Source organism: Eupeodes corollae, chromosome 1 (genome assembly GCF_945859685.1).
Source record: "Eupeodes corollae chromosome 1, idEupCoro1.1, whole genome shotgun sequence".
In the NCBI taxonomy this organism is placed as follows: domain Eukaryota; kingdom Metazoa; phylum Arthropoda; class Insecta; order Diptera; family Syrphidae; genus Eupeodes; species Eupeodes corollae.
The window spans coordinates 154,696,028-154,723,216 of NC_079147.1; the positions used below are offsets into that span (position 1 = coordinate 154,696,028).

A 27,189-nucleotide genomic window follows, 5' to 3' on the forward strand; every position below is an offset into this window, starting at 1 on the left:
TGTTTTAAGCCGAACGGCTAATTTGCTAAAGCAATTTTTATGGCAATAATTACTCTTGGAGAATTTGTCAATTCCTCGCAAGAGGCAGTACCCCTGAAAAAAAAAAACAATAATTTAATTTAATTAAACAATTAGTCCACCAACAAAAATCGATATAATTTTTGATAGTCACAAGTTTCAAAATAACTTTTCTTTATATAAAGACGTAGTTTTTCAAATTTTTAAAGGTACGTTTGGGAAAGCAAACAACACAATCAATTCATATTAATGAAGGTACAGACAATATTAACGCAAAATTAAGCGTTCTTAAATAAGAAGGTTCATTTCGATTTATAAAAAATTCAATGGATGTTTATATGTAAAAAGGAAGGTTTACCTTTAACAATGCTGGGCTATATTAAAGAAGTAAGAAAAATTCTAATAAGTTATATGAAAGTGTACAAACCTAACACCTTTCGACTGGTATTGCGTTCCACGAATCACGCACTGCTTCCCACCATTATTTCGAATTCTAGGGTTTTGCTTTATGAACTGCGTTCTTAACATCCCCCACAAATTTATGATGGGGTTAAGGTCGGGGGATTGAGCGGATCACTTCACAACGGATAACTTCTTCTGCGCAAACCATGGTTTTGCCTTTTTTGACGTATGCTTTGGGTCATAGTCTTGTTGGTATACCCAAACAAACGGCATTTTTTCCTCAGAATGTTCACATACTCGGTTGCATCCCTAATATCCCCCATGAGATAAATAGGCCTGATACCGTAATATGAAATGCAAGCTCATATCATAATTTTTCCTCCACCATGATTCACTGTTTTTATAGTGTACCGTGGATAGTATGCTGCATTCTAGAGTCTTCTCACCTATTCCCGACGACCCTTAGACCCAAAAAGGACGATTTTGCCATCGCTTCACAGAACATTCCTCTATTTCTCTTTTGCCCAATCTTTATGCGCTTTAACAAACTTCATTGTATTTGCCACATGCCTTTTCGTCAAGAATGGTACCTTGCGTGGACTTCGGGCCGGTTTTCGTATTGTGACAGCGCTAACAGATAGTTGAAGTCCATTTCTTATTTTCCTAGAAAGGGTTCTGTTTTGCTAACTGAACAATTTTTCTGTCAGTTCTTTAGTAGTCATCCTTTTTGGGCCTCGCGTTTTCGGTTTATTTTGCCATTTAAAGGCGTTACTGATCATTTTTGCTGAGCAGCCTAGGATGTCTTAAATATGGTAGTATAGTACAAATAATTTAATACTTTATATAGTATAATATTTACTTACTGAAAAATACAAAAATTGAATATTTAACACTTTTTAATTATAAAATCAAAAGCTCTACTATTTTTATGAACACTCTATATCCAGAGAGTTTGAAATAATGGGTGTTCACCGGGAAAAGTAGAGTATAACTTCAAGCTTATTATCTTTAGTGATAGATATAACTTCAAAAACATTGTATTGAACTTAAAAAAAGCCTGCTGCTAGGGCTAATTTAGTTAATTTTCTATCATGTAAAAAATCAAATGCTCATTTAAACACTCTATGTAACGTAACTAGATCGCTAGTACTAAGTAAAATTGACTACGGCCTCTTTATTTATGGCAATTCCCCCAAAACAACGATAAACATTATCAAATCCCCATATCACCAGGCAGTACGGAGGAGTTTAAATGCTTTCCCCACCAGTCCAGTACGGAATATGTTGGCTGAGGCAGGACTTCCCTTAGTGGAAGAAACACCAGACTTTCTTTTGTACAAGGTTCCATTATCAACGAAGACTTCAAAACAGATAGACAAACAAAATGTCTCAAGCGTATTCCATCAGCCATATCGATTGCATTAACAACCGCAAATTCAATGGAGCTTCCTATAATAAGTAATGTTAAATACTTCCCAAGTTTCCCACCTTGGTGTATTAAGAAGTCCTCTTTTATTATGGAGATGACCAATTATAACAAAAGCAATACATCCAACAGCATGTACCAATCTTTATTCCATGATATCATAGCTGAACTAAGGTCAAATCACTGGAATATTGTATTCACCGACGGTTCCAAAGACCAAGAAAGCACCTCCTTTACATAAACGTACGAAAACGGTTTCCTAATATCCATAGGGGTATTGGATAATACCGCTTCCAGCTGAGGCGACAGCTATTTTACAAACAGCAAGGATTATCGCCAAACTTCCTGGCAAATTTGTGATTTGCTCTGACAGACAGTCGGTGCTTCATGCAATTCAAAACCCCAATAATACGACAAATATTATCAGTAGATTAAGAGGCCAACTTACAAAATACCCTAACAAGTTAAAACTTATGTGGATACCGGGCCATGTAGGAATTTTGGATAACGAGCATGCTGATAAAGCGGCTAATGATGCTCATCTTTCCCCAGTCAAACTGGTCAAATTGCTGACGAAACGTGATGTATTACGAGAAGTTCAAAACAAAGTTAAAGAACAAAAACTTACTGACTGGAATAACTATTCAAACTCATACAAATTCATCAATCTCACCAAATCCAAACCGATCTACCCAATAACCACCTCGAAGCAGATGAATACCGTTTTTGTCAGATTACGGCTGGGACACACAACACTCACACACCAACTTACTTAAGGTGGCGCTACAGTCCTGTGTGAACTAGGGCCTCAACCAACATGCATCTCCAGCCAGCTCGGTCCCTAGCTAAATGTCTCCAGTTTGGCGCTCCAAGTTGGGTGAGGTCACCTTCCACTTGTGCGCGCCACCTGATCCGCGGTCTTCCTCTACTGCGCTGTCCTGTGGGTGCGGATTCGAAGACTTTCCGGGCCGTTGCATTGGTTTCCATGCGCTCTACGTGACCCAGCCATCTTAGTCGTTGGACTTTTACTCTTCTGGCTAAGTCTACGTCGCTGTACAGCCCGTACAGTTCGTCGTTCCATCTTCTCCTCCACTCCCCTTCGATGCATACGGGACGAAGAACTTTTCTCTCGAAGCGACCCAAGGTGCTTTCATTCGCTTTTGTCATGGTCCATGCTTCTGCACCGTATAGCAGGACGGGGATGATAAGGGTCTTATATAGCAACACTTTGGTCCCTCGAGAGAGGACTTTACCACTTAATTGCTTTCTTAGTCCAAAGAAACAGCGGTTAGCAAGAGTTATTCTGCGTTTGATCTTAGCGCTGGTGTTGTTTTCTACGTTTACAGCGGAGCCTAGGTAGACGAAGTCCTTGAGTACCTGAAAGTTACGTCTGTCGATTGTGACGTTTTGACCAAAACGTCTGTGTTGTATGTCCTTTCTAGACGACAGCATGTACTTAGTTTTGCCCTCATTAACCGTTAAACACATTTTTGCCGCCTCTGCCTCAATACTCACAAAAGCCCTATTGACATCACGCTGAGTTCTTCCGATTATGTCAATGTCATCAGCATATGCCAGTAATTGGACAGACTTTTGAAAGATAGTGCCTCTAGTGTTGACGTGTGAGCTCTGCACTATTCTTTCAAGCACGATGTTAAAAAAATCGCATAACAGCGCATCACCTTGTCTAAAGCCTTTTTTGACATCAAAAGGTTCTGTTAAGTTGCTTCCAACCTTTATGGAGCAGCGTGAATTCTCCATGGTCATCCTGCACAAACGGACGAGTCTGGCAGGGATGCCAAAACTAGACATGGCTCTATACAGCTCGTCCCTGTAGATGCTGTCATATGCGGCGCCGGCCTTGAAATCGATGAAAAGATGGTGGGTGTCGATTTGGTGTTCTTGAGTTTTTTCCAGGATCTGCCGTAATGTGAATATTTGATCAACTGTGGACTTTCCTGGTCTAAAACCACACTGATAAGGACCTATCAGGTTGTTGACGATGGGCTTTAGACGTTCACATATTACGGCAGAGAAGATTTTATAGGCGATGTTAAGTAGGCTTATTCCTCTATAGTTGGTGCAGTTTAGAGGGTCTCCTTTTTTCAGGATCAGGCAAACAATACTGAGGTTCCATTCATCGGGCATGTTTTCTTCCGACCATATCTTACAGATAAGTTGGTGCATGCTCCTAACCAGCTTATCCCCAGCTGCTTTAAAGAGTTCGGTATTCAAGCCAATTCGGTTCGTCGTCGGCGTTATACAATCTGCAGAAGTGGTCCTTCCATATCCTCAGCATTGACTGCGGTTCCACTATGATGTTTCCGCTTTCGTCTTTGCAGCCTTCGGTTCTAGGTTTATGTACCTGTGAATTTCGCTTCACCTGTTCATAAAACTTTCGAACCTCATTCGCGTACTGGCTACCATGACGTTTCGCCCCGCAGCAAAATCTATGAGCCTGAATCCATTGTCGGAAGTGTTGTCGTGCAGGCTGTTCTTCCCGATTATTCCACCAAAGATGTCTTCCCTTCCTAGCTTGGCATTAAAATCGCCCAGGACTATTTTAATATCGTAGCTAGGGCACTGCTCATATGTTTTGTCTAAGAGCTCGAAGAACATATCTTTGGTGTTGTCGTCTTTCACTTCTGTGGCGGCGTGCGCGCATATCAGGCTAATGTTGCCGAATTTAGCCTTGATGTGTATGGTCATGAGGCGCTCATTGATGCACCTATAGCTCAAGACTTCTTGTCTAAGTCTGGCTTATTTATACTTCGTTTAAAATAAAATTTCGCAACTAGTATAGCTTTTTGAATTGCGGGTAATTCTGCAATGTAGCTATCTGCTTATTTAAGTAGTAGTCCTTGCCAGATATCAGAAGTTTAAGAATGATGTTGACTAAAGCATAAGAAGAGTTATCGGCTTTATACGAATGTATAAATAAAATGATCAGGGTTGAAGTTCTCGATCATCTCTTGGCCAATTATGATTACTTCTTCGAGAAATAATACGGTCAGGGATGGAATCGGCATTTTTAATAAATGACAGTCAATAAAGGCGAACTTGATCTATGTAAGGCGATAGTCAAATTTAATGCAAAAAAGCTGTCACAACACAAATGTGATAGTTATTTTCCTGCGAATATGAAGTTTCTGTCACTTACTCTTACTTTTAAAACACTGCAGCATTTTCTCTGTTAAAAAAAAAATATTCGTGTGACCGACAAAACTTTTCGAAAAAAAATTCGAAATATTATCAAAATTTTTAACAATCTCAATGCAGCATGTTAGCTCTACAATATGTGGATACAATGGTTACTTACTTCAAAACACTTAGCTTAGCTTCAGATCTGCATATGATCTTTAAAAAGGAAGATCCTAACCTACCGGATAACTTTAGGGGAATCTCTGTTCTCAACTCTATGCGGCAAATTTTCACTCTATTACTGTACCTAAGGCTTGTTTCCTGGGTTGAAAGGAATAATAAAATAAGTTGTTTCAAAGCTGGGTTCAGAGCAAATCTCTCTACAATTGACCAAATTTTTACTCTAACGAGTGTTTCTAAACGTTTTATTGATAAAAAAAGAACCTCTATGCATTTTTGTAGATTTCAAAGCCGCCTTTGACACTATAAACAGAAGGTTACTACTTTTTAAACTTATAGGTATAGGCTTACAGGTATAGTTGTGAGTCTACAAAGTTCATAAGAATATATGAACAACTAATATCAAATACAAGTTCAGTAGTAAAAATTGGTTTCAGATTGTCAAATCAATTTAAATCTGAAACGGGAGTACAACAGGGTTGCATTTTGAGTCTCTTGATTTTTTCCCTCTTCATTAATGACATTGAAGATCAAATTCGATGTGATTACAAATACCTAGGATTTACTATAACACAAAACTTTAATCTTGTAGCTCATTTTAAAGACAAAGTGAAGGTAGAAAAAGCAGCTATCAATTGCATATGGTCGAACTTCTTCAAAAGTAACTCTATAGATGCGTCGACTAAATCTAAAGTATTTGAAACAACTATCAAGAGTTCTCTCTTATACGCTAATGAAGTCTATGGACACAAGGAATTAGAAGTAATCGAATTAGTCCAACGGTACTTTTTCATACGTATTTTCAGACTCCCTGCTAACACACCAAACTACGCTATTTACATTGAATCTGGCCTGTCCCCAATTTACTTAAAAAACCTGAAAGCTAACGCAGACTATATTGTTAAAGTCATGAGTAGACCTTATAATAATATTTAGAAAAAGATTATTTTGATAGCTCTACGGGGTAGATACTCCCCTTTTAAAGACTGCTTTTATTTGGCATCAGAATATAAAAATCCGTTGTCACTAAGTATTGATAATTTAGAAGTATTTAGAAATTAACTGTATGACCTTATTTCTGTAACAGCTGAAACTTACTTACTTACTTAAGATGGCGCTACAGTCCTGCGTGAACTAGGGCCTCATCCAAAAAACTTCTTCATCTAGCTCGTTCCCTAGCTATAGATGAAACATTGTATCTAAAATTAATAACCCAGGCAAGAGAGTCTGCTACGAGAACAGCTTACTCTAAACTTAACTTATATCTCGGGTATGACAACTATTTTCGAAATGAGTTTACTGCCAATGAGATAAGTCTAATCTTTAAAATGCGAGTTGAAATGCTTGAGCTTAGTTATAGACCTCACAGCAATGATTTGAATCCAAATTGTTCACTATGTAACCTCAATCAGTTTATAATATATATACAGGGTGTCCCACGGGAACCGGACGAAAAGTAGGGGGCCCTTTCTCCTTACTGGTGCGGTCGAGCGAGGTGGATATGGGCTCGTTTCAAACCTCATGAAGTGCCGTTTAGTTACCTCAATGGATCGCACTAGAGGAATTTATTAAAAACAATGAATCGGTGGTGGCAGTGCAGCGGGCTTCCCGAATCAGATTCAACATTGGACGTCACGGTACTGTTCCTTCAAGAAACACAATTATGAGATGGGTTACTTCTTTTCGGAGTACGGGCAGTGTAATGAAAAAAAACCACCTGGTCCCGTACAGACAGCTGCAACTGAACAAAACGTTGACCGAGTGAGGGTAGCTGTTCTCCAGAGCCCTGGCTGTTCCGTGCGCAAGCGAGCCCAGTCACTGCACATTTCATCCTCTTCAGTGAGTCGAATTATCAAGCATAATTTAAAGTGTCATGCGTACAAGTTGGCAATCGTTCAGAAGTTGCAACATACTGATTACGCACAGCGTTCTTCATTCGCATTGAAGATGCTCTCGTTGTTTGAAGTGAATGACGATATGTTGCTGCTCATGAGCGATGAGCCGCACTTCCATCTCAATAGGTCTGTTAATCGACAGAACTGTCGCTATTATGTCCCTGAGAACCCTCAACGCCTCCATGAATGACCACTGCATAGCCCTAAAGTACCTGTGTGGTGTGCAATGTCAAGAAAATTTATCATCGGTCAATTGAACAAGGCCTACTGGAGCGCGTCCACCGAAACTTCTTGGACCAACTTGCCACCGTTACGAACAAGATGGGCAACCATTTGTCCGACGTTATTTTTAAAACTTGAAATGACATTTAATTCCCTACCTTCTGATATTAATTAAAACAATTTAAGACTGTAACTTTTGAAGCTACATTCATTTGTTTTTGATACGGTTCCCGTGGGACACCCTGTATATGGAATAATATGTCAATATACAAAATGAAACCTCTTATTGTAAACCCTTTTCCTTAAATTGACCTCAATTATCGTTGTCTTCTCGTTTTTTTTACATCTCTCGATTACAGATTCAGGCTTCTTTTTTATTATTAATTGAACAGTTTCCACATTCCTACTTTTGCAGCCTTGTCACAATCTCTACTTGTATTGTAATACATTTCAACACTTATCATCTTAGTTACTGTTTCATTTACTAACAATTAAAAATGTGTTCTTTAATTGCGTATTGAGCAAAATTGTTTGTGAACTTTTGAGTTTCATTGGATTTTTTTTGTCGTTTAAAAAACAGTAATAAAATCGTCATGTCGAAAAAGTTATGGAATGCCATGTAAAAAACGACACCACAGAAATGAAACAGTAACTAAGATGATAAGTGGTGTCGTTTTTTACATGGCATTCCATAACTTTTTCGACATGACGATTTTATTACTGTTTTTTAAACGACAAAAAAAATCCAATGAAACTCAAAAGTTCACAAACAATTTTGCTCAATACGCAATTAAAGAACACATTTTTAATTGTTAGTAAATGAAACAGTAACTAAGATGATAAGTGTTGAAATGTATTACAATACAAGTAGAGATTGTGACAAGGCTGCAAAAGTAGGAATGTGGAAACTGTTCAATTAATAATAAAAAAGAAGCCTGAATCTGTAATAAATTGGATGAATTCGTCAAGGGATTTGAAAGCAAATAACGATAAGATTGAGTTCATAATTGGGTTTAACCACTTTTTATAGCTTAGAAAATAGGGGTGATTCTTTTGAGTTATTTATGTATTGATTATTCATTGCCAAACTGATTTATTTTATTTGATATTAATTGATTAAAAAAAAAACAGCTGTACATCAAGATTGACTTATAAATAGTACAGGATATAATACAATATTTATTAAGGATAATGCAAGTATGCAAACACTATGTTTAAAGCAATTGTAGCAAACTATTAATAATTTATTCAATAACAATCAATTAAAAACAAAATTAAAAACTAATTTGCAATTTAAAAGTTGACGAGCCTGAAACGAAACGTGATCGTATCTTCGGAGGTTGAAAACAAACCGAGCAATGGCATTGAATGCTACCTTTAGCTTACGAAGCGAGTTGGAGTCAGGATCTGCAAATATCTCACACCCATACGTTACTGGTATGATAAGTGATTTAACCAGCTTTAATTTAACTTGAGGAGGCAGAATTGATCTAGTAACAGTTAGTCTTGGAGTGAAGCATACATTTTGGCGATAACAGTATCGATATGGGTGTCCCACGTTAGCCTACTGTTGAAAGTTATACCTAGGTTTTTTGCATTTGTGACATATTCGATTTGGCAGGCATTCAAGTAAAGGGGTGGAAAATTTACAAGGTGGGGTTTATTTTTACATATTGGAATAGCTTTTGTTTTTTCTGGATTAAGTTGCGAGTTGACCAATCGATTATTGAGCATAAATCAATGTTCATTTTTTTGATCGCATCTTCAATCATACCGATAGGAAAGCTTATATATAATTGTACATCATCAGCGTAGATGTGAAACTGGCAGTAAGATAAAACAGATGGCAAATCATTAATAAACATAGAGAACAGTAAAGGACCAAGGATAGATCCTTGAGGAACACCTATATTGACAGGAAGAAACGAAGACATTTTACCTTTATACTATACGGCTTGCATGCGATTAGTTAAATACGAATAAATATGATTTTTGGTTGTGTCATAAAAATTGAAATAAGTCGTCAGTTTATCACAGAGAAGGCTAGAGTGAACACAATCGAATGCTTTGGAAAAGTCAAGTAGGGTTATCACAGTTGTATAATAAGAGTCTAAATCGTGTCTTATATCTTCAGAAACTTTTAAAAGGGCTGAGATGCAGCTGTATCCAGATCTAAATCCCGACTGGAGAGGGTTAAGAAGACGTGAATCTTCAATATAATTTTTGATCTGGTTACTTAAGATAGTTTCAAAAGCCTTAGATAAAAAGGAAGGAAAGCTATTGGTCTGTATTCCATTTTCTTTCCTCGTTAGGAATGGGTATAACTATAGATTTTTTCCAGGAGGTGGGATAGATGGTCATTATGATGGTGTTGAAAATGTGGGTTATGTGAGGAAGTATGTAAGGAAGAAAGATTTTTAAAAAGTCTGGGTGTATGTTGTCAAGTCCAATTGATTTGGATTTAATAGAAAATATTGCTTTACCTACTTGATATTTATCTACTGAACAAAAAGAAAAAGCATCGACTCTATCGTTTTCCGAAACACTAGATTGTTGGGAATTGGGTTGGGGGAATAGAGAACTTTCAATTCAACTCCTCTAAATCAATATTATCATTTGAAATAGAAGAATCTCCTCTTAAACCAATGCTCTTGACTTCTTTCCAAAAATACTAGGAGGAACGGTTTGAGTTGAACCAAATTCATCTTTAAAAAAGTATACTTCTCTTTTTCTCAAAATATTTCAAATTAATTTAACAATTTCAGAAGCTATTTCTATAACCGAGAATCATCCTATTTTAAGTATGAAAAAACTAACTACAGCAAAACTTTCAGAGATTCTAGTTCAATAAAATTAGCTTAATCCAAAATTTAAAAAAATGTGGGTTTACAAGAAGCAGTACTCGCTTTTTCATCTATTATACTCTTCAGGTCTTGTCCCTAGTAAAACAGTATTTTTCTAGCCCATGTGAAAAGAAGACGAAGCATCCCTTCTTTTCAAAGTCATAGAAACGCTGATTAACTATCAGCTCAAAAAAGGTCAAGTCCGAATGCTTCTTAATGACCGGAAGTAATGCTTTTGCTGCAATAGGTGCACTGGCAATCATCAAGATTCATGTCACCGAACAGTGGAATTTCAAAATCATATTAAAGCTAGTCAAAATCCTTTAAATGTGTTCTAATTACATTTTAAAAAAAAAACATAGTTCGAAACTTTTTGATTTTCTCGTCTATAAACTTTTTGTCCATGAAAAGAAGTTAGAAAACATTGCATCAAAACTTTGTGAATCTATTTATGTGATATGATGTTAAATAATTAAAAAAAAAATTATCTGTGTACTTAATTATAATAATTTAATTAAAAAAAATACAAATAAATTTAATAAATTGCAATCTATTATTTCTTTTAATTTCAACTCCAACAGTGCATTAGAAGAGTTTCTCAAAATGAAGCCAAACATACGCGTTACACCTATCAGAAAAAAAGACAACCAGCAACAACAACAACAGCAACAACAGCAGCAACTGCAACAACAACAGCAACAGCAGCAGCAACAACAACAACAGCAGCAGCAGCAACAACAGCAGCAGCAACAACAACAGCAACTACAACAACAGGCTCAACAACAAGCTCAGCAACAGGCTCAACAGCAAGCTCAACAACAACAACAACAGCTGCAACAACAACAACAAATACAACTTCAGCAATTACAACTCCAGCAGCAGCAACAACAGCAGGTTAACGCTCAGTTCATTGCCCAACTACAGCAACAACAACTTCAACAGCAAATCACTATCAATCAGGATGGAAACTCGAAAAATAAAAAACAAAAGCTTAACTTTGTGATTTCGTCGCCCACTGGACAAATTCAGCAGCATCCTCAAATTCAGCTGCAGCCTCAACAAAAAGCTATAACCTTACCCACGCTAACACCAATAAATCAACATGGCCAAATTCAAGAAATTTTGTCGCCGAACAAGTGTTACCTGCCTATCACTATAAAAGATGAGAATTCCGATCAACAGATAGTAGCTCATATCGATACAAAGAACTTTGTATTACCCACCACGTATCAGCTGCAAATGAAGGTGAGCTCGTTTTGTGTTGATTTAATTTGTTTGATTCCCATGTTATGGTATTTCTCTTCAGTTACAGCCTCAAATTGCAACGGTGGATGGGCAACCGATAATGCAATTAACTCCAACCTCCATTCCAGCAACGCTACAGCTTGCACCACAGGCCCTCGCAAATACCGCCTTTCAAAGCACACAAAATCAGTTGACCACTAATCAGATCATATCAGCTGCAAGTGGAATTGATGCAGCCACATCAACTAACGACCAAGAAGATTTTATTCAACATCCGAAGTTTAGGATAACCACAGTTCGAGGTGGTAACTCTATTTCTTTGGCACCCACGAATCAACCTCAGCAACAACAACAACAGCAGCAAACTATAGTAACCCAAAAACCAGTGCTGCAACAGCAGCAGACTCAACAGCTGGGTGGTATAACGGTTCAACGTATTAATCAACCGAATGTTATGAAAAAGCAGTCCCCACCGGTAACCAATCGTCTGCCCGTACTCAACAAGTCGAACGTAACTATCAGCAGAATATCACAGCAGCAGCCGCAACAAACGCGTTCTCAGCAGCAGCAACAACAACAGCAACAACAACAGCAGCAACAGCAACTCCAGCAACAACAACAGCAGCAGCAGCAACAGCAGCAACAACAACAGCAGCAGCAGCAACAACAACAGCAGCAGCAACAACAACAGCAGCAGCAACAACAACTACAGCAACAACAGCAACTACAGCAGCAACAACAACAACAACTCCAGCAACAACAACAGCAGCAGCAGCTTCAACAACCGAAAGTAGAGGTTCAACAAACCATTACTCAAGTTGTGACAATCCCAGCCAAAAAGAACGCAGTCAAAGTAGAGAACAGCAGCAGTACGATATCAGAAAGCGGAAGCAGTCAAGTCAGTACTCCTGTGACTGCTAATAAATTAGAATGTTCGGTTTGCGGAAGACAGTTCAAGAAAAAAGAACACTTAGCGCAGCATGTAAAACTCCACGCTGGCATACGACCTTTCAAATGTTCCGAGGATGGATGCAATAAGGCTTTTAGCCGAAAAGAACATCTTATGCGACACATTGTCTCTCATACCGGCATGAAGATGTTTAGCTGTGATCAGTGCCAGAAACTGTTCTCACGCAAAGACAATCTCAATAAACACAAAAGGTTTGTACTACCAAAGCAATTAGCCTAAAAAAAAAGATGAAATTCATTTAAAATTCTTCATTTTTGTAGAACGCATTCGGAGCAAGCAAATTCATCTAATTTCGTCTGTGAAATATGTAATAAGAGCTTCGCCGTCAAAATGTATTACATTCAGCATAAGTTGATGCATGAAAAGAATATAAGCGAAGCAGCTGGGACTGCTTTAAAGGTAAGAAATTATTTTGGAAATCTTTAACCTTTTGAAAACTTTAATTCTGTATAAGCTCTCTGGAAAAGTGATGAATTGATTTTTGAACGGATATCTGAATAGCCGTTTGAGGTTCTACTCGATGACTTATTTGACAAATGTTAATTTTGCATTTAATGATAGAGTAGAGTAACCTTGCGGTGAATGTTTAAAAAATATCACATTATTCTGATTTCCAAAGTGTGAAATTTTCATATGTATTGTATGAATGACTTTAGTTAGGTTTTCTATTCACATGATAGATAAGAAAATGATTCAACAAAATTTTAAAGAGCAATGAAAATGGTAGTGTGATAGTAAAAAGTCAATTTTTCAAAAAGCTACGATATTTTTTAAATTGAAGCGTTTAGATGAAGAAGGGTTTTTCGTTTTTTTTTGGAAATATGAGGATGCCTTGCGAAAACTTAAATTTCTGTGCAACGCTTTTATTTTTGGTATAAAAGGGTTACTAACAACTAAAAATCGTATAATATGAGTGGAAGAATGGGCTAACAGCACTTAACTTCATTTTGGGTAAAATAAAAAAAATTAAAAAAATGTATTTTGCATGAAGGGGTCAAGTGCTTACTTACCTCCTTCTTGCAGACAAATTAAAACCCATATTTAAAGTGGTTATAGTACCGATGAAGGTTCTAAGATGATGGTCTTTCTGAAGAAAGTGATCATGGGCTTGATTTTTCTGCGAGCGATGGTGATGAATACCTTCCAGACAATTCAACGCTCAGCGAAGACGCAGAAGAGCCACACCAGAGCTGTCACCAACAACAGAGACTCCGGAAATAGCTTCGGAACTTGTTTAAATCAAGAACCTTCTAACACGCAAGTTCCGTCACATGATAGAAGTGTAAGTCACCAAAAAAAATTGAAAATCCATTCTCCATTTTGCATGAAGGGGTCAAGTGCTTACTTACCTCCTTCTTGCAGAAAAATTAAAACTCATATTTAAAGTGGTTATAGTAACAATGAAGGTTCTAAGATGATGGTCTTTCTGAAGAAAGTGATCATGGGCTTGATTTTTCTGCGAGCGATGGTGATGAATACCTTCCAGACAATTCAACGCTCAGCGAAGACGCAGAAGAGCCACACCAAAGCTGTTACCAACAACAGAGACTCCGGAAATAGCTTCGGAAGTTGTTTACATCAAGAACCTTCTAACACGCAAGTTCCCTCACATGATAGAAGTGGTCACCAAACAAAAATTTAAAATCCATTCAAATGGAATGCTTAGAGAACAGGGAAAAGAATACATCACAGCAAAAGGAGGTATTTAAAAAAAAAAGGAACCTATTTCTGGAAACTTGTGCGGAAGTGATAATTGGCGTTATTCTTGTTCCGAAAAAATAAATTTTGATCGAAGAATGGCACTTTTATCAAGTTTTTATTCACTCGACATTAATGCCAAGAAAGTTCTACTGTTTAAAAGCATAACAAGAAAATCAACAGGTCGAGTTTAGAAAAATACCCTTAAGCAAAGAAACTTTGCATAAGAATACCATGTTACAGCCGACACAAATTGCATATGAGTTTGCAAAAGTGCAATGTGTTCCTTATTTCAAAGTGGATAGAAAAAAAATGGACGTTCTTCAAAGCAAAATGAAAATATGTGAGTTCGCTCCACCTTCGGATAAAAGAGGTCAGCATTTCAACCGACCAAACAAAATATCCGATCATGTAGTCGACTACATTTTGGAGCATATTAACGAATTTCCAGTCGAAGAATCGCACTACTCAGGAACAAAAACCCAAATAACCTCTATCTCTCACCTTTTTTAAATATATCTAAATTATATAGCCTTTACATTGAAAAATGCACCGAGCAAGAGAAAAATGTCCAATATTTTGCTAGCCAACATTTTTACCCACAGATTTTCAACACGAAATTCAATCTGTCATTCCGCCTACCAAGAAGTGACACTTGTAGCATTTGTGACTCTGGCAAAAACTCAGCTAAACACCAAAACAGCTGTAAGTCCAGATTCCAAAGTCAAAAAATTGACCGCGAAAAAGCTCGGCCCGATCCTAACGTCTTATATATTACATTTGACCTCCAGCAAACAATGCCCTTAGCAAAATTAACCACGTCTAAGGCATTTTACTTGAGGCAGATGTGGTTTTATAATTTAGGAATCCACGTCATTACTTCCGATGTGGAGATGTCGTATATGTTAACCTGGACCGAAGATGTTGCACACAGAGGAAGCACCGAGGTAATGAGTGCACTCTATACATTCTTCTAAGAATGTAAAATTCCCAAAAAGAGGAAGCATTTGATTGCATGGACCGATTCTTGCCCTGGACAAAATCAAAAACTTCTTTTTATTGTGTCCGTACCATGTTCTTTTTTTGACGGAATATTTTGATCTGATTGACCACAAATTTCCTGAAGTTGGCCATACTTATCTTCACAGTGACAGGGAGAATCAAAAAAGAGTTACGAAAAAACGAAACCATTTACACTGCTGGGCTATACCGACATATAATAAAAAGTGCCAGCAAAAAAACCGTTATAATTGACATGGAGAACCACTTTCGATCATTAAAAAACATTCCAGCTAAATTAAACATTAAAAATGTTACAAAAAACATATCGAATGAAAAAATCAATTTCCGTGATAGCGTCAAATGGCATAGAATAAACAAATGTGGATCATATTTTTATAAAGAATGCTACGAGGAAGATGCTTTATTCAATGAAGCTGTTATAGCAAACAACATCCGAATAGTTTCAGACAAAAACCAAGACTATTTCGCCCGAGAAAAAAAGGTAAAGCAGCTTTCTGATGAGAAAATACAAAAATTAAAGAAACAAATGGTGTTCATACCAAGGGAACACCACTTTTATGAAAAAGCTTTATTGGAACCATGCGAACAGAAAACAACTTTTCAAAATAAAGAGAACAAAAAATGAATTTTGTTACTTAACCCCTTTGTACTCTTAAAAATTAAAAATACTAATAAGCTTTTTGTGCAAGAAAGAGTTAAGTGCTCTTTTTCTGATTTTTTTTTTTTTTAAATATACCAAGCTACTGTAATTGGACATTGTTAAAAAGCTATTATTTTTCTTGTTTTATTAGTTTGTTCCATTTTATTTAGATTGGAATACGAAAAAAGTTTTCAACAAAAAACTTCAAGTCCTTATGTCTCGAAATGTTGCAAATGTCATTTACACCCTTCTTCATCCAAACGCTTCAATTATTAACATGACCAAGATTTTTGATGACAGCTTTATAACGCCTTTTTCATTGAATCTATAATATCTTTACATCAATCAATGGCACAGTCTGCCATTGGTACCTTGCGTTTAATTCATAATCTCGAATTCTAAATGATAAAGAAGCCTTTGACAATATAACCACCAGACTTATATTCTTTAAGCTTTCTACTCTTGCCCGATTTTGTAATAATAGCATTTTTCCCGCGTATTCTACATTAGTTTCAGGTGAGCTCTCTCCTATGCGTTACTTGCTACCTCTGGCGTAGCATTATAGATAGCCACTTAAGTCCTCTTCTTTTTATCCTTATGATATAGAGTTGATTTTTAAATATTCCTCTTCCACAATTTTTGTTAAGTCTCTAACGTCGATGCATAATCGTTACCTTATTCAACCAGACCTCGACAGTTTCTCACTGTGGTGTTAAAACAACAGCTTAGATCTAAATACATACAAATTTAAGTCATTTAATTTTTTCACGAAAGCGAGTAAAAACTTTACGCCGTGAATACTTTCTCCATAACCAACCCATGTCCTCTGTTGAGGTTATTCCTGAATTTTGAGCTCTTATGTGACGAGAGCCAAATTTCCATGCTAATATAGATAATATAATACTCAAAGCCAATTTAGCATCTGGTTTATTAAAATTTCACCTTTGTCCGTCCCCTCCTTGAATACGCCACTTAATAATGGGGCCCCTAACAACAAATACATATTTCGAGAATTTAAAACGTTCAAAGACGTTTCCTGTCTACACATCAAGAACGCCTTCAATGAATTACTCTGGAAGAACGTAGACAGATAGCTGGCATCTTGATTTTTGAATCCATTGTCCAAATCTTTAAAACTCCATCTTCCTTAACAATCCTCGTATATTAAGAGATACTTATCTATTTGATCTTCCCACCCACCGCACTGCGTTTTGATTTCAATATTAGCACTTCTTGCTGAAGACATTGTCCACAAAACTGTCGCTTTAACCAGCCTCAGCCTCTTTAAATATAAGTTACATAATTTTTAGGTTAGACTTATAAAATCTGTAGCGTGAATTAAGCTATGCTTTACATTTTGAACTCTCTCGATAATAACGAAAGCAAATTGTAATTTTTAAAAATCGCTGAAAGTCCTTAATAATTAAAATAAAAGAAAAATAATATGCCCTTTTCTTGAGATCGTTCTCACGATGTTTTTTTAATTAGATTTATCGAAATTTACCTATTTTTTTATTTGAATTAAACACAAACAATATTGTATAATTTATTTGAGGTTCGTGATCGCAATGTCCCTGGAATAATTCTTTCTTACAAATAGGTTCAACAATTTTGGTTAAAACCTTTCTTAACCGCTGAAAACCATGAATACATAAATAAATTAGGTGGTGCAAAAGTCCGTTCAGAACTAGGGCCTTGTGACTTACAACTCTCAACCCTTCCTGTGTGCGAGTAATGTTATCAAGAATGAAGGAGACCCACAGTTTTTAAACCGAATCCGAATGGCTAATTTGGGAAAACACTTTTCATGGAAAGAGGTAGAACCCGTGAAAAAAACTTAAGATGGCACAAGCAGGGATTGAACCCAAGTCCTCTGGAATGACAGTCCAACGCACTAACCATCAAGCCACGAGTACTACTGAGAATCATGATTTTTCAAAAAAAAAAATCTTAGAAGTTATGTCTAAAAAAAACAGAAAGATTTTCCAGTATATGGATGAAGTTATTTCTTAAACCAACGTTCAAGAAAGGTAACAAATCGGACATAGCCAAATATAGGCCCATTGAAAAAGCATTTGCATTTCTAAACTTTTTTACAAGTTGTTTGTGAGAGTGTAGCCTTTTCCATTTGAAAACAGCAACACGGTTTCGTGAAAGAAAGTTCAATCATCATTAAAGGCTTTAGAACAAGGTTATAAAGTTGACTGTATACGATAACTTTTCTAAAGCTTTTGACCATCTTATCCAAGGAATTAATTTATTCAAACTTAAAGCTCTTGGTTTTACACTATTTTTCTTAGCTTTTGATGAAATCTTACCTAACCTTAACCTCATTCGAACCTTTTGATGCTCAATCTGGTGTTCCCTAGCGAAGCCATCTTGGCCCTTTTTTCTTCATCCTGTCTATTAACGACGTAACCTCATATATGCGCTCAAGTTATTTCTCATTTTGCTGATAAAGATTTTTAAAATAATATAGTACACCTATGATCGTATTCTTTTACAAGCCGACATTGTCCCTTTTACATTTTGATATAGGATAAATAGCCTTTATCTCAACCCTTTAAAACGCAAGTTGATAACTTTTACTAACAAACGGATCGGAAGTGTATTGGCTTATTGTATTGGGTGGGTCGTAGTTACTTCCTTATCTGAAACTCTTGCAACTGAGCGGCTTTTAATAGTAGAGCGTTAGTTTATGGCTTGTTCAAAAGCACGTTATCTAAGGTTTTCGTTATGACTAGTCAGTGTCAACAATGCAATGGACAAAGCAAGAGCGCGCGTTTGCCGTGGAGGCCTACTTTTCGTTCAGCCGTTCGATCATCGCAATTCAGCGTGCTTTCAGACACCATTTCAATATTGCACCTGCAGGTCGTGTGCCTGCTCGGAAATCGATTTGCGGGTGGACACGATCAGGGATACCAGTTGTGTGCAGAAGAAACATAATGGACCTTCTAGAACAATCAGGACGCCAGAAAACATCGAAAGGTTAACGGTTAAATCCCCTAAGCGATCTGCACACAAACATTCGGCTGATTAAGGGATTTCTAGTCGCACATTGAGACGAATTCTTCATGAGGAACTTAATTTTCACCCATACAAATTGGCAGTGGTGCAACACCTTAATCCACGCGATTATGTTGCTCGAAAAAATGCATGTGTAGCCTTCCTCAAAAACCTGCCTCAGGACGCCCTTGTTTTCTTTAGTGACGAGGCACATTTCCATATTTCAGGATAAGTGAACAAACAAAACATGCGATATTGGAGCCCCACTATCCCGAGAGAACTTCATGAGCAGTCTTTGCATACAGAACGTGTGACTGTTTGGTGTGCAATGTCCAGAATCGGCATTATTGGCCCATGGTTCTTTGAAGAGAACGAGAGACCTGTTATGGTCAATTCTGAACGTTATGTCAACATGATTGTCGATTTTTTTTGCCCAAACTTGAAGAAATGAATATAGGGGACGAGTGATTTCAACAGGATGGCACCATAGCTCACACGGCAAGAAGGTCATTGAATATTTTTCGTAAACACTTCCCTCATCTCTCTAAGTGGCGATCTTCAGTGACCAGCACGATCGACAGATTTATCCCCATGTGATTTTTCCCGTGGGGCTACCTTAAATCGTTGGTATACACTGATCGTCCATAGACCCTTCGTCATATTAAAAATAATATTCGTGCTGCTTTTGCCGACATAAGCACAAATATGCTGGAAAAAGTGGAAAACAATTTTAAATTCAGATTATCTCAGTGCATTGATGAAAACGGTGGCTACCTTCGAAATGTCGTTTTTAAAACCAAACAAAATAAAACTTTATATGTACTTCTATACAAAAATCAAAAATGAAATCAATTTTGCCAACACCTTTTTGTTAGGATTTTTTAAAATAAGGAAGTAACCACGCTCTTTCCTATATTTCTAACAAAAACTGTGTCGCGCCTTGAATTTTTAAAAAGGTGTTATTTTCAGTTCCAACGTAGAATTTACACATCACATTAATTTCATTGTCAATAGAGCAAGTTCTGCGCTTGGTGTTGTAAAACACTGGACAAAGGAGTTCGATGATCCCTATTTTATTCTTTTTTATACAATAGCCATGTTCGTCTTCATCTTGAATATGCTTCACAAATATGGACTCCCTATTATGAAGTTCATAGAAAACGTTTTGAATCAATTCAATAAAATTTCATTCGCTTTGCCTTTAAGGGTCTTCCTTGGGATGAGGTTTATGATCTTACTTACTTACTTAAGGTGGCTCTACAGCCCTGTGTAAACTAGGGCCTCACCCAACAAACTTCTCCATCTAGCTAGATGTGTCCAGTTTCGCGCTCCAAGTTGGGTGAGGTCACCTTCCACTTGTGTGGGTGTGGATTCTAAGACTTTCCGGGCCGGAGCATTGGTTTCCATGCGCTCTACGTGACCCAGCCATCTTAATCGTTGGGCTTTTAACCTTCTGGCTAAGTCTACGTTGCTGTACAGCCCGTACAGCTCGTCGTTCCATCTTCTCCTCCACTCCCCTTCGATGCATACGGGACCGTAGATCACACGAAGAATTTTTCTCTCGAAGCGACCCAAGGTGCTTTCATCCGCTTTTGTCATAGTCCATGCTTCTGCACTGTATAGCAGGACGGATATGATAAGGGTCTTATATAGCAGCACTTTGGTCCCTCGAGAGAGGACTTTACCGCTCAATTGCTTTCTTAGTCCAATGAAACAGCGGTTAGCAAGAGTTATTCTGCGTTTGATCTCAGCGCTGGTAATGTTTTCTGCGTTCACAGCGGAGCCTAGGTAGACGAAGTCCTTGACTACCTGTCGATTGTGACGTTTGGACCAAGACGTCGGTGTTGTATGTCCTTTCTTGACGACAGCATGTACTTTGTTTTGCCCTCATTAACCGTTAAACCCATTTTTGCCGCCTCTGCCTCAATGCTCACAAAAGCTTCATTGACATCACGCTGAGTTCTTCCGATTATGTCAATCTCATCAGCATATGCCAGTAATTGGACAGACTTTGAAAGATAGTGCCTCTAGTGTTGACGTGTGAGCTCTGCTCTATTCTTTCAAGCACGATGTTAAAAAAATCACATGACAGCGCATTTCCTTGTCTAAAACTTTTTTGACATCGAAAGGTTCTGTTAAGTTGTTTCCAACCTTTATGGAGCAGCGTGAATTCTCCATGGTCATCCTGCACAAACGGACGAGTTTGGCAGGGATGCCAAAAACTAGACATGATATTTATGATCTGCCTCTCTATTAACATCGTATTCAGCTTCTTCAATCTCTACATCAAAGGCTTGTTAATAATGACTTAATAATTCTTCATCAACTCATTAATGGTGAGATTGATGCATCTTATTTATTATCTTTTATGCATTTAAATTAACGAGGCGGAGCTCATAACCTGCGTATATTTGATTTTATACAGATTGACTTCCATAGAACTAACTGAAGCAAGAATGATGCTCTAAGTCGAATGAGCATTCCATATAACCTAAACTGTTCATCGATCGATTTGAAGCTGGTCGTAGTGTAACGTTTGATATAAGGTAACTACTTTCTGAAAATTCCGAAGTGTAGGCGTCTTGGAAGGTTATAGTAGGCCTATTACTGAATACGGTATTTGACAAATTACACTCCGCTACCCTGGGGCACTACTCTGTAATGCGTTTCGAAAGCAAACATTTTCGAAAACGAATATTTTGTACTCTCTATTTCTAATGCGCATAAGAAATCCATTACTTATGGAATGAGAAAGGCGCATTCGGATTAGCTTTCGAAAACGAAAATCTTGTTTCTATACCAAGAGAAGTAACGAATTGCAATACGAATCTCATAAGAAATACTTTGAGACTCGGCAAATATACTAGATGATTGTTTTATTCGATTCGAACACTTTACAGAGTACGAGTTCATAAACGAATCGAATATCAGATTAGAATCGGATTGGCTTTCGAAACGCATTACAGAGTAGGGCCCCTGATTGTTTGACCAATTGTTCGTTTTACAATTGATACCACTTGGCTTTGTTGCTATAATTTTTCCATGCGACGTGACGACGACGACCACGACTACGACCACGACAATCCCGAACAAAACCACTACGAAGACTAGGACCTAGAACGTAAAGAAGGTCGTAGAAAAATTTAGCACATTCAGCACGTATGATGCTGATATCTCCGGCCACTCAGCTTAGGGTGGGTTCAGCAAATAAATTGATATCCTATTTGAGATGATATCGTAGGTGATCAATTAAATTGATCAGAATATAAAAATGTCGGTGACCACAGGGGTGTCTATCCTGAAATTGAGAAATAGAGCGCCAGCAATTTTTTTTTAAATTAAGGAAATTGCAAACCTTCGGAGCGCAACCGACTGTGAAAGATGTTTCAATAAAAGATTAAGTCTTAGAATTAATTTTCAAAATATTTATTATAAAGTAAATTGCCTGGGAAACCTTGCAATCAAGTAGGGCTAAAACCCAGGATCTTTTAAACAATGAAACAAATCGTTATTCAAGAAAAGATAAGATGGACCGGTAACGTTTAGTCCCGAAAAAAAAAAATTATACTTAGCTTATTTCTCCTTCCAGATTTCACTTCCTTCCTTAACCAATTTTCCTTCTTTTCCTCTCCTGTATCTCAAAGAGTATATTCCACCAAATCTCCAAAATTATTCTCCTTTTTTTTTAATTTTCAAAACACTTCTTCAAATTAATTTTTTTCCAATCAAATTTCTATCTTCCAAAATTACATTTCTTTTGATCTATTCGATTTCGTAGCTTACAAAAAAGTGAGCTCCCAGGCTTTTTCCAAGCCTGGATGAACCCTTTTTCTTCAAAAACCCAGTGCTTTCACCAACTCAGTGACTTGGGTTTCGGTCGCGTCATTTTTTCAGCAACGCTCAGCCTGTTTGCGTGAGTATGCCAACGCAGTAGCAAACTTTAATCTCCCCAGCTTAATGCAAGTCACTCCTGAATTCGCCGCGCTCTACTCTGACTTGTAGAGTGCGGGAATGCAGTGGGGCCATTCAGCCACCTAACATCCCCGATTCATTTTTGAATGAAAGAAAAACCTTGGAACTCAAGAAATTTGATTGTTCACACTTTGCATTTTTCCCCACCGATATTTCCCAGCAAAACAAATATAATTGTGGAAACTTGATGAAAATTAGTAAGTTTCGATTAATAACAATTGTGGGAAGAGAAATGTGGCAGAAGTTCGCTACTCGCGTTTTAAAGTTATTTCGTTTGACTTCGATTTGGGGAAATAGGGACTTACGTTATCGTTTTCATCGTTTAAGTATAATGAGGGTGTAAAAGTTGGGCTTGAAGCCATTCTCCCATGGAGTAACTTCGGCATTCGTCAGACCATCCGTCTGACACTTATGGTGGTAATTATGCTCATTCTTTGGGGACTGGCTGTCACCCGTTCGTAGTATTTGACAAGACCGCCCGTCTGTTACTTTAGTTAAAGTGGAAAGCTTATCCACTTTATGTATGTAAAATCGACATCAATGATTATGTTTCTTTCCAAAGTACTGAGAGAGTGAACCGATGGCTGATGGACCATGGTTGCCCCTCTCTCTCTCAGTAGATTGTAGGAAACACCTGTAGGAATGGAGGAGGGAGGAACAAGTATTTAGATGACGGAGAGAATGGTTCTTGTCGCGGTAGTTTTTACCGTGACAGCTTGTTATATAAATATTGCTAATGGTCAATTTGCTTAGCAGTGCAGTGTTTTGCTAACCTATGACATCTTTTCCTTCTATAAACTTTTCTCTTATTTCTTGAACGTTTGTATGCTATTTGTTTTCAAAAATAAAATATAAAACAGTTTTATAAACAGTTATAAAATATTCTTCAGTTCACATATATTTTAAAAAATGTACAGTTGTTCGAAATGTTTGTAAAGTCATTCTGCAATATCACTCTAAATCTAATTATTTAAAAATCTCCCTTTTTTGACTTGCAAATGTGAATGTTTACTATTTTATTTATATCATTTTTTTAGGATGATTCGGAAGAAATAAGTGATGACAACGTGTCTGAAACCACCCAACAACAGCAGCAAGACCAACAACAACAACAGCAGCAGCAACAACAACAGCAGCAGCAACAACAACAACAACAGCAGCAGCAACAACAACAACAACAGCAGCAGCAGCAACAACAGCACCAACAACAACAATTAGTACAGCAACATCAAATAATTCAACATCCTCATCAGCAAATAATGCAATTACATCTACCGGTAGTATCATCTCATGACCTAAATGGTCAAACTATTACAATAACTCAGGCCAACGATCCCAATCAAACGGCCACTCTTAAAGCGTTAGGAAGTCACGATGCAACCGTCCTTAATTTACCAACAAGTCTGGCGAATTTTGTCTCAATCGGTTCGGGTCAGTTTGTCCAAGCGAGCATAGGAGACATAATGGGACACATCAAAATTGAAAAGTAAACTAAAAATTTACTTTACTTTTTTTTTTATACAACATACATAAGTGTAGAGCGTATCTTGCCAAGTATATCTGTTTTATTTTTGTGCATATATAGGTTAATATATTTAATAATAAGCTTTGGTTATTAACCACTTTTAGTTCAAAGTAAAAAAAAAAAAACAGATTGTTTTTTTAATTTTTAAACATTTTTATCGATATTAGTAAATTAAATTAAAATACACACAATTTTCAAGAGACATATTTTTAACATTATACATATATTTTATGGTGGGCTTGGCGTAAGTTGTTCTTAAAGTTTAAACATTCTTTCCACAGATACGGAATACAATTCCGATTTCTCAGGAATAATTATTTTCATTCTTTATCAAAGTTTTATAAAACTCTTAAAAAGTGTATAAAAAAGATCTTATTTACTTTAAAGTAACCTCCAACCTCCAGTAGCAGGGATAATCTAATTGAACTTACGTTGAGCCTGCCCTTTGTGTACAGTTTATTTACACATAATCGGAACAAATTTCAAAAATAGCTAAGTGTAATTCAAAACATCATTTCCATCATCCTTAATTTTGTATATAATACATAATATAAAAATTAACCATAGACATAAGACCAAGACGAAAAACAAAACATTAGATCTCTATGTATGTATCTATAGCACTAAACGTATTTTTTCATTGAATTCGCATGAAACTAGTCTTTCCATTACGTTGTTTTTTTTTTTTTTAAGTTGTTGTTTTGGACTCCATTTTAGTACATTCTTTTTAGTTTATTTAAAAATTGGGAAAAATCCTCGAAATTGATCAAATTTAAAAAAAGAAAATAAGCTCATTTTAATATTTTATTTTTATTTTATTAATATAACATTACATACATACATTTATTCATTTATTCATAGAATTTGAATTCAGACTTAAAATAAAATCATTTGTAATTTTATAATACACATAGTTTTTCTTTTTCAAGTTTTATTTCGGTCTCAATTAAATTATAAATTTAGTTTTAAATAAATTACTATCTGTATAAACTACCTTTTAAGATATCATAATAATATATATTTCTGAATCGAATGAAAGGCGTAATATTTAAGTAAGTTCTAAGTCTATTTTTTGTAATAAACTGTCATTAATGTGTAAAAAAAAAAAAAATATAAACATTGTAATAAAATGAACGTTGCTCCAGTGCGAATTTATTTTATTTGTAATGTTTCTAAAACAAATAAATTTAATGAATATAGTAAAACAAAATTGTTTTCCTCTACAAACATATTTTTTTCAATGGTTATAAGCAGTGACGGATTTAGGCTTGCTGCCGCCCTAGGCCCCGTTCGATGTGCCTCCCTTTTTGATAAATTAAATTTCATTAATTTTGATCCAATATTTTTATTTTAAAATAACTTTATTGATTGAAATATAATTTTTTAAATATAAATACTAAAAATGACAGATAAATAAGTTATAAATTTAAAACAGAGAAATCATAAATATTTTTTTCAATATTAATTAATTTTAAAATTTCTTTTTCCTGGCATTGGTCCGCGCAAAAAACGTCGATTATATCGTCATAATTAATTTCTTGGACTAGTTGAGCTTCAATTGACAGTAACGCAAGAGCATTAAGGCCCGTTTGCTGATACGACTCATAACTATTTAAGTTCCACATAAGTTACTAAGTTGTGCTTAATGGTTTGCACAGAACTCAAAATTTGACATAAATGAACCTAAGTGAAACTTATTTTATGGGGAAGACATAGTAGGGCATAAAATCTTAAGTTTCACTTAGGAGATTATGTTGTGTGTTGACATTTCAGTAAATTGTAGTGCCAACAAAGTAGTTCTTTGTTCAAACTAAAATAAAATAATAACAATGAATTTTGAATTGGCCGATTTGCTGGAAGATGATGTGGAGGTCCTTGAATTGATTGAAGTTGGTGTCCCCCGTCAGGTTTACGATAGGAATGAGTACTTTTTTAGTTTCGATGATTTGGCCTTCTACAAAAGATTTCGTTTGACTAAAAAGATGGCTATCCATGTATTAGAACAAATCGAGAAGGATCTAGAACGACCTTATAACAGGTTTGATACATGACTTTTATAACAAATCGTTGAACAAAATTTTCCGTCTTCCAGAATAATTCAATTCCACCCATAAACCAGCTTTTGGTAGCTCTACGATTCTTTGCTACAGGCAATCATCTTTTAAGTATTGCTGATTTTGGAGGGATGCATGTTTCAACTGTTTCAAGAATAGTTTCAAGAGTTGCCACAGGAATTGCAAAGCTGTATAGGAAATATATTAAAATCTACATCATCAGAAGTTTCACAGGTTAAAAAGGATTTTTTTGATATATAATAAATAAATAATAAAATACATGCAATTCATGCACAAAACAAAAACATAAATTTCATTTTAAAACAAAATAAAATTTAAAGAAATATGAATTATGTACCCTTGAAATTACATATCCATAGGTATAAGAATTTTTTTTGAGAATGTAGTATTAAAATGTTTATTATTTGGGATTAAGGTTTAACAAGTCCTTAAGGATACTACATGTCTCACACATTCTGAACGAATCACTTTTGATTTTTTTAAGAAATTCTGTCTTTATTTCTATATCCAATTCCAAAGAACGTTTTCTTAACTCGTGTTCAATAGAGGCTGTATATTTTTTTTGAGTCGCTTCCTCTTTTTGGGTATCATATTGAAGCTTAGCAAGCTCAATTTTTATTTCCGATAGCTGTGAGTATTGCTCGGTTATTTTGCTGCTAGGTAATGTTGAAGCAACGGGTTTGCGCCCTCCACACCAGTTACTTTAATTTTCTGTTTTTGTGGTTGAATTGTCAAACTGCTTTTTAAATCCTTTGGACATAAGAATGCTAGTTTTTGGGCTATTGTCATCAATATTTTCATAAATAACTTCCTGCTCATCAGATATATTCCCATGACTTCTCTTTAATTTTGGATGTATCGGGTTTCTCAATTGACTAGGTTTGTATTTTCCCCAATCCTTAATTGGT

The 27,189-nt window shown here is 36.2% G+C and overlaps 1 protein-coding gene across 2 annotated transcripts in view; it reads left to right on the forward strand.

Annotated features, from left to right (window-relative positions):
• LOC129941032 (putative mediator of RNA polymerase II transcription subunit 26) overlaps positions 1-25,371 on the forward strand; it is a 36,332-nt gene extending 10,961 nt beyond the window's left edge. The window contains exons 4-7 of one of the 2 annotated variants that reach the window (XM_056049575.1): positions 10,709-11,372; positions 11,440-12,533; positions 12,603-12,741; positions 23,719-25,371. In XM_056049575.1, the coding sequence (XP_055905550.1) occupies positions 10,709-11,372; positions 11,440-12,533; positions 12,603-12,741; positions 23,719-24,171 (2,350 nt within the window). In that variant the 3' untranslated portion in view covers positions 24,172-25,371. Of the gene's footprint in view, positions 1-10,708; positions 11,373-11,433; positions 12,534-12,602; positions 12,742-23,718 lie in introns of both variants that reach the window. The other variant, XM_056049574.1, reaches the window with a different exon arrangement.
• Positions 25,372-27,189: the final 1,818 nt, after the last annotated feature.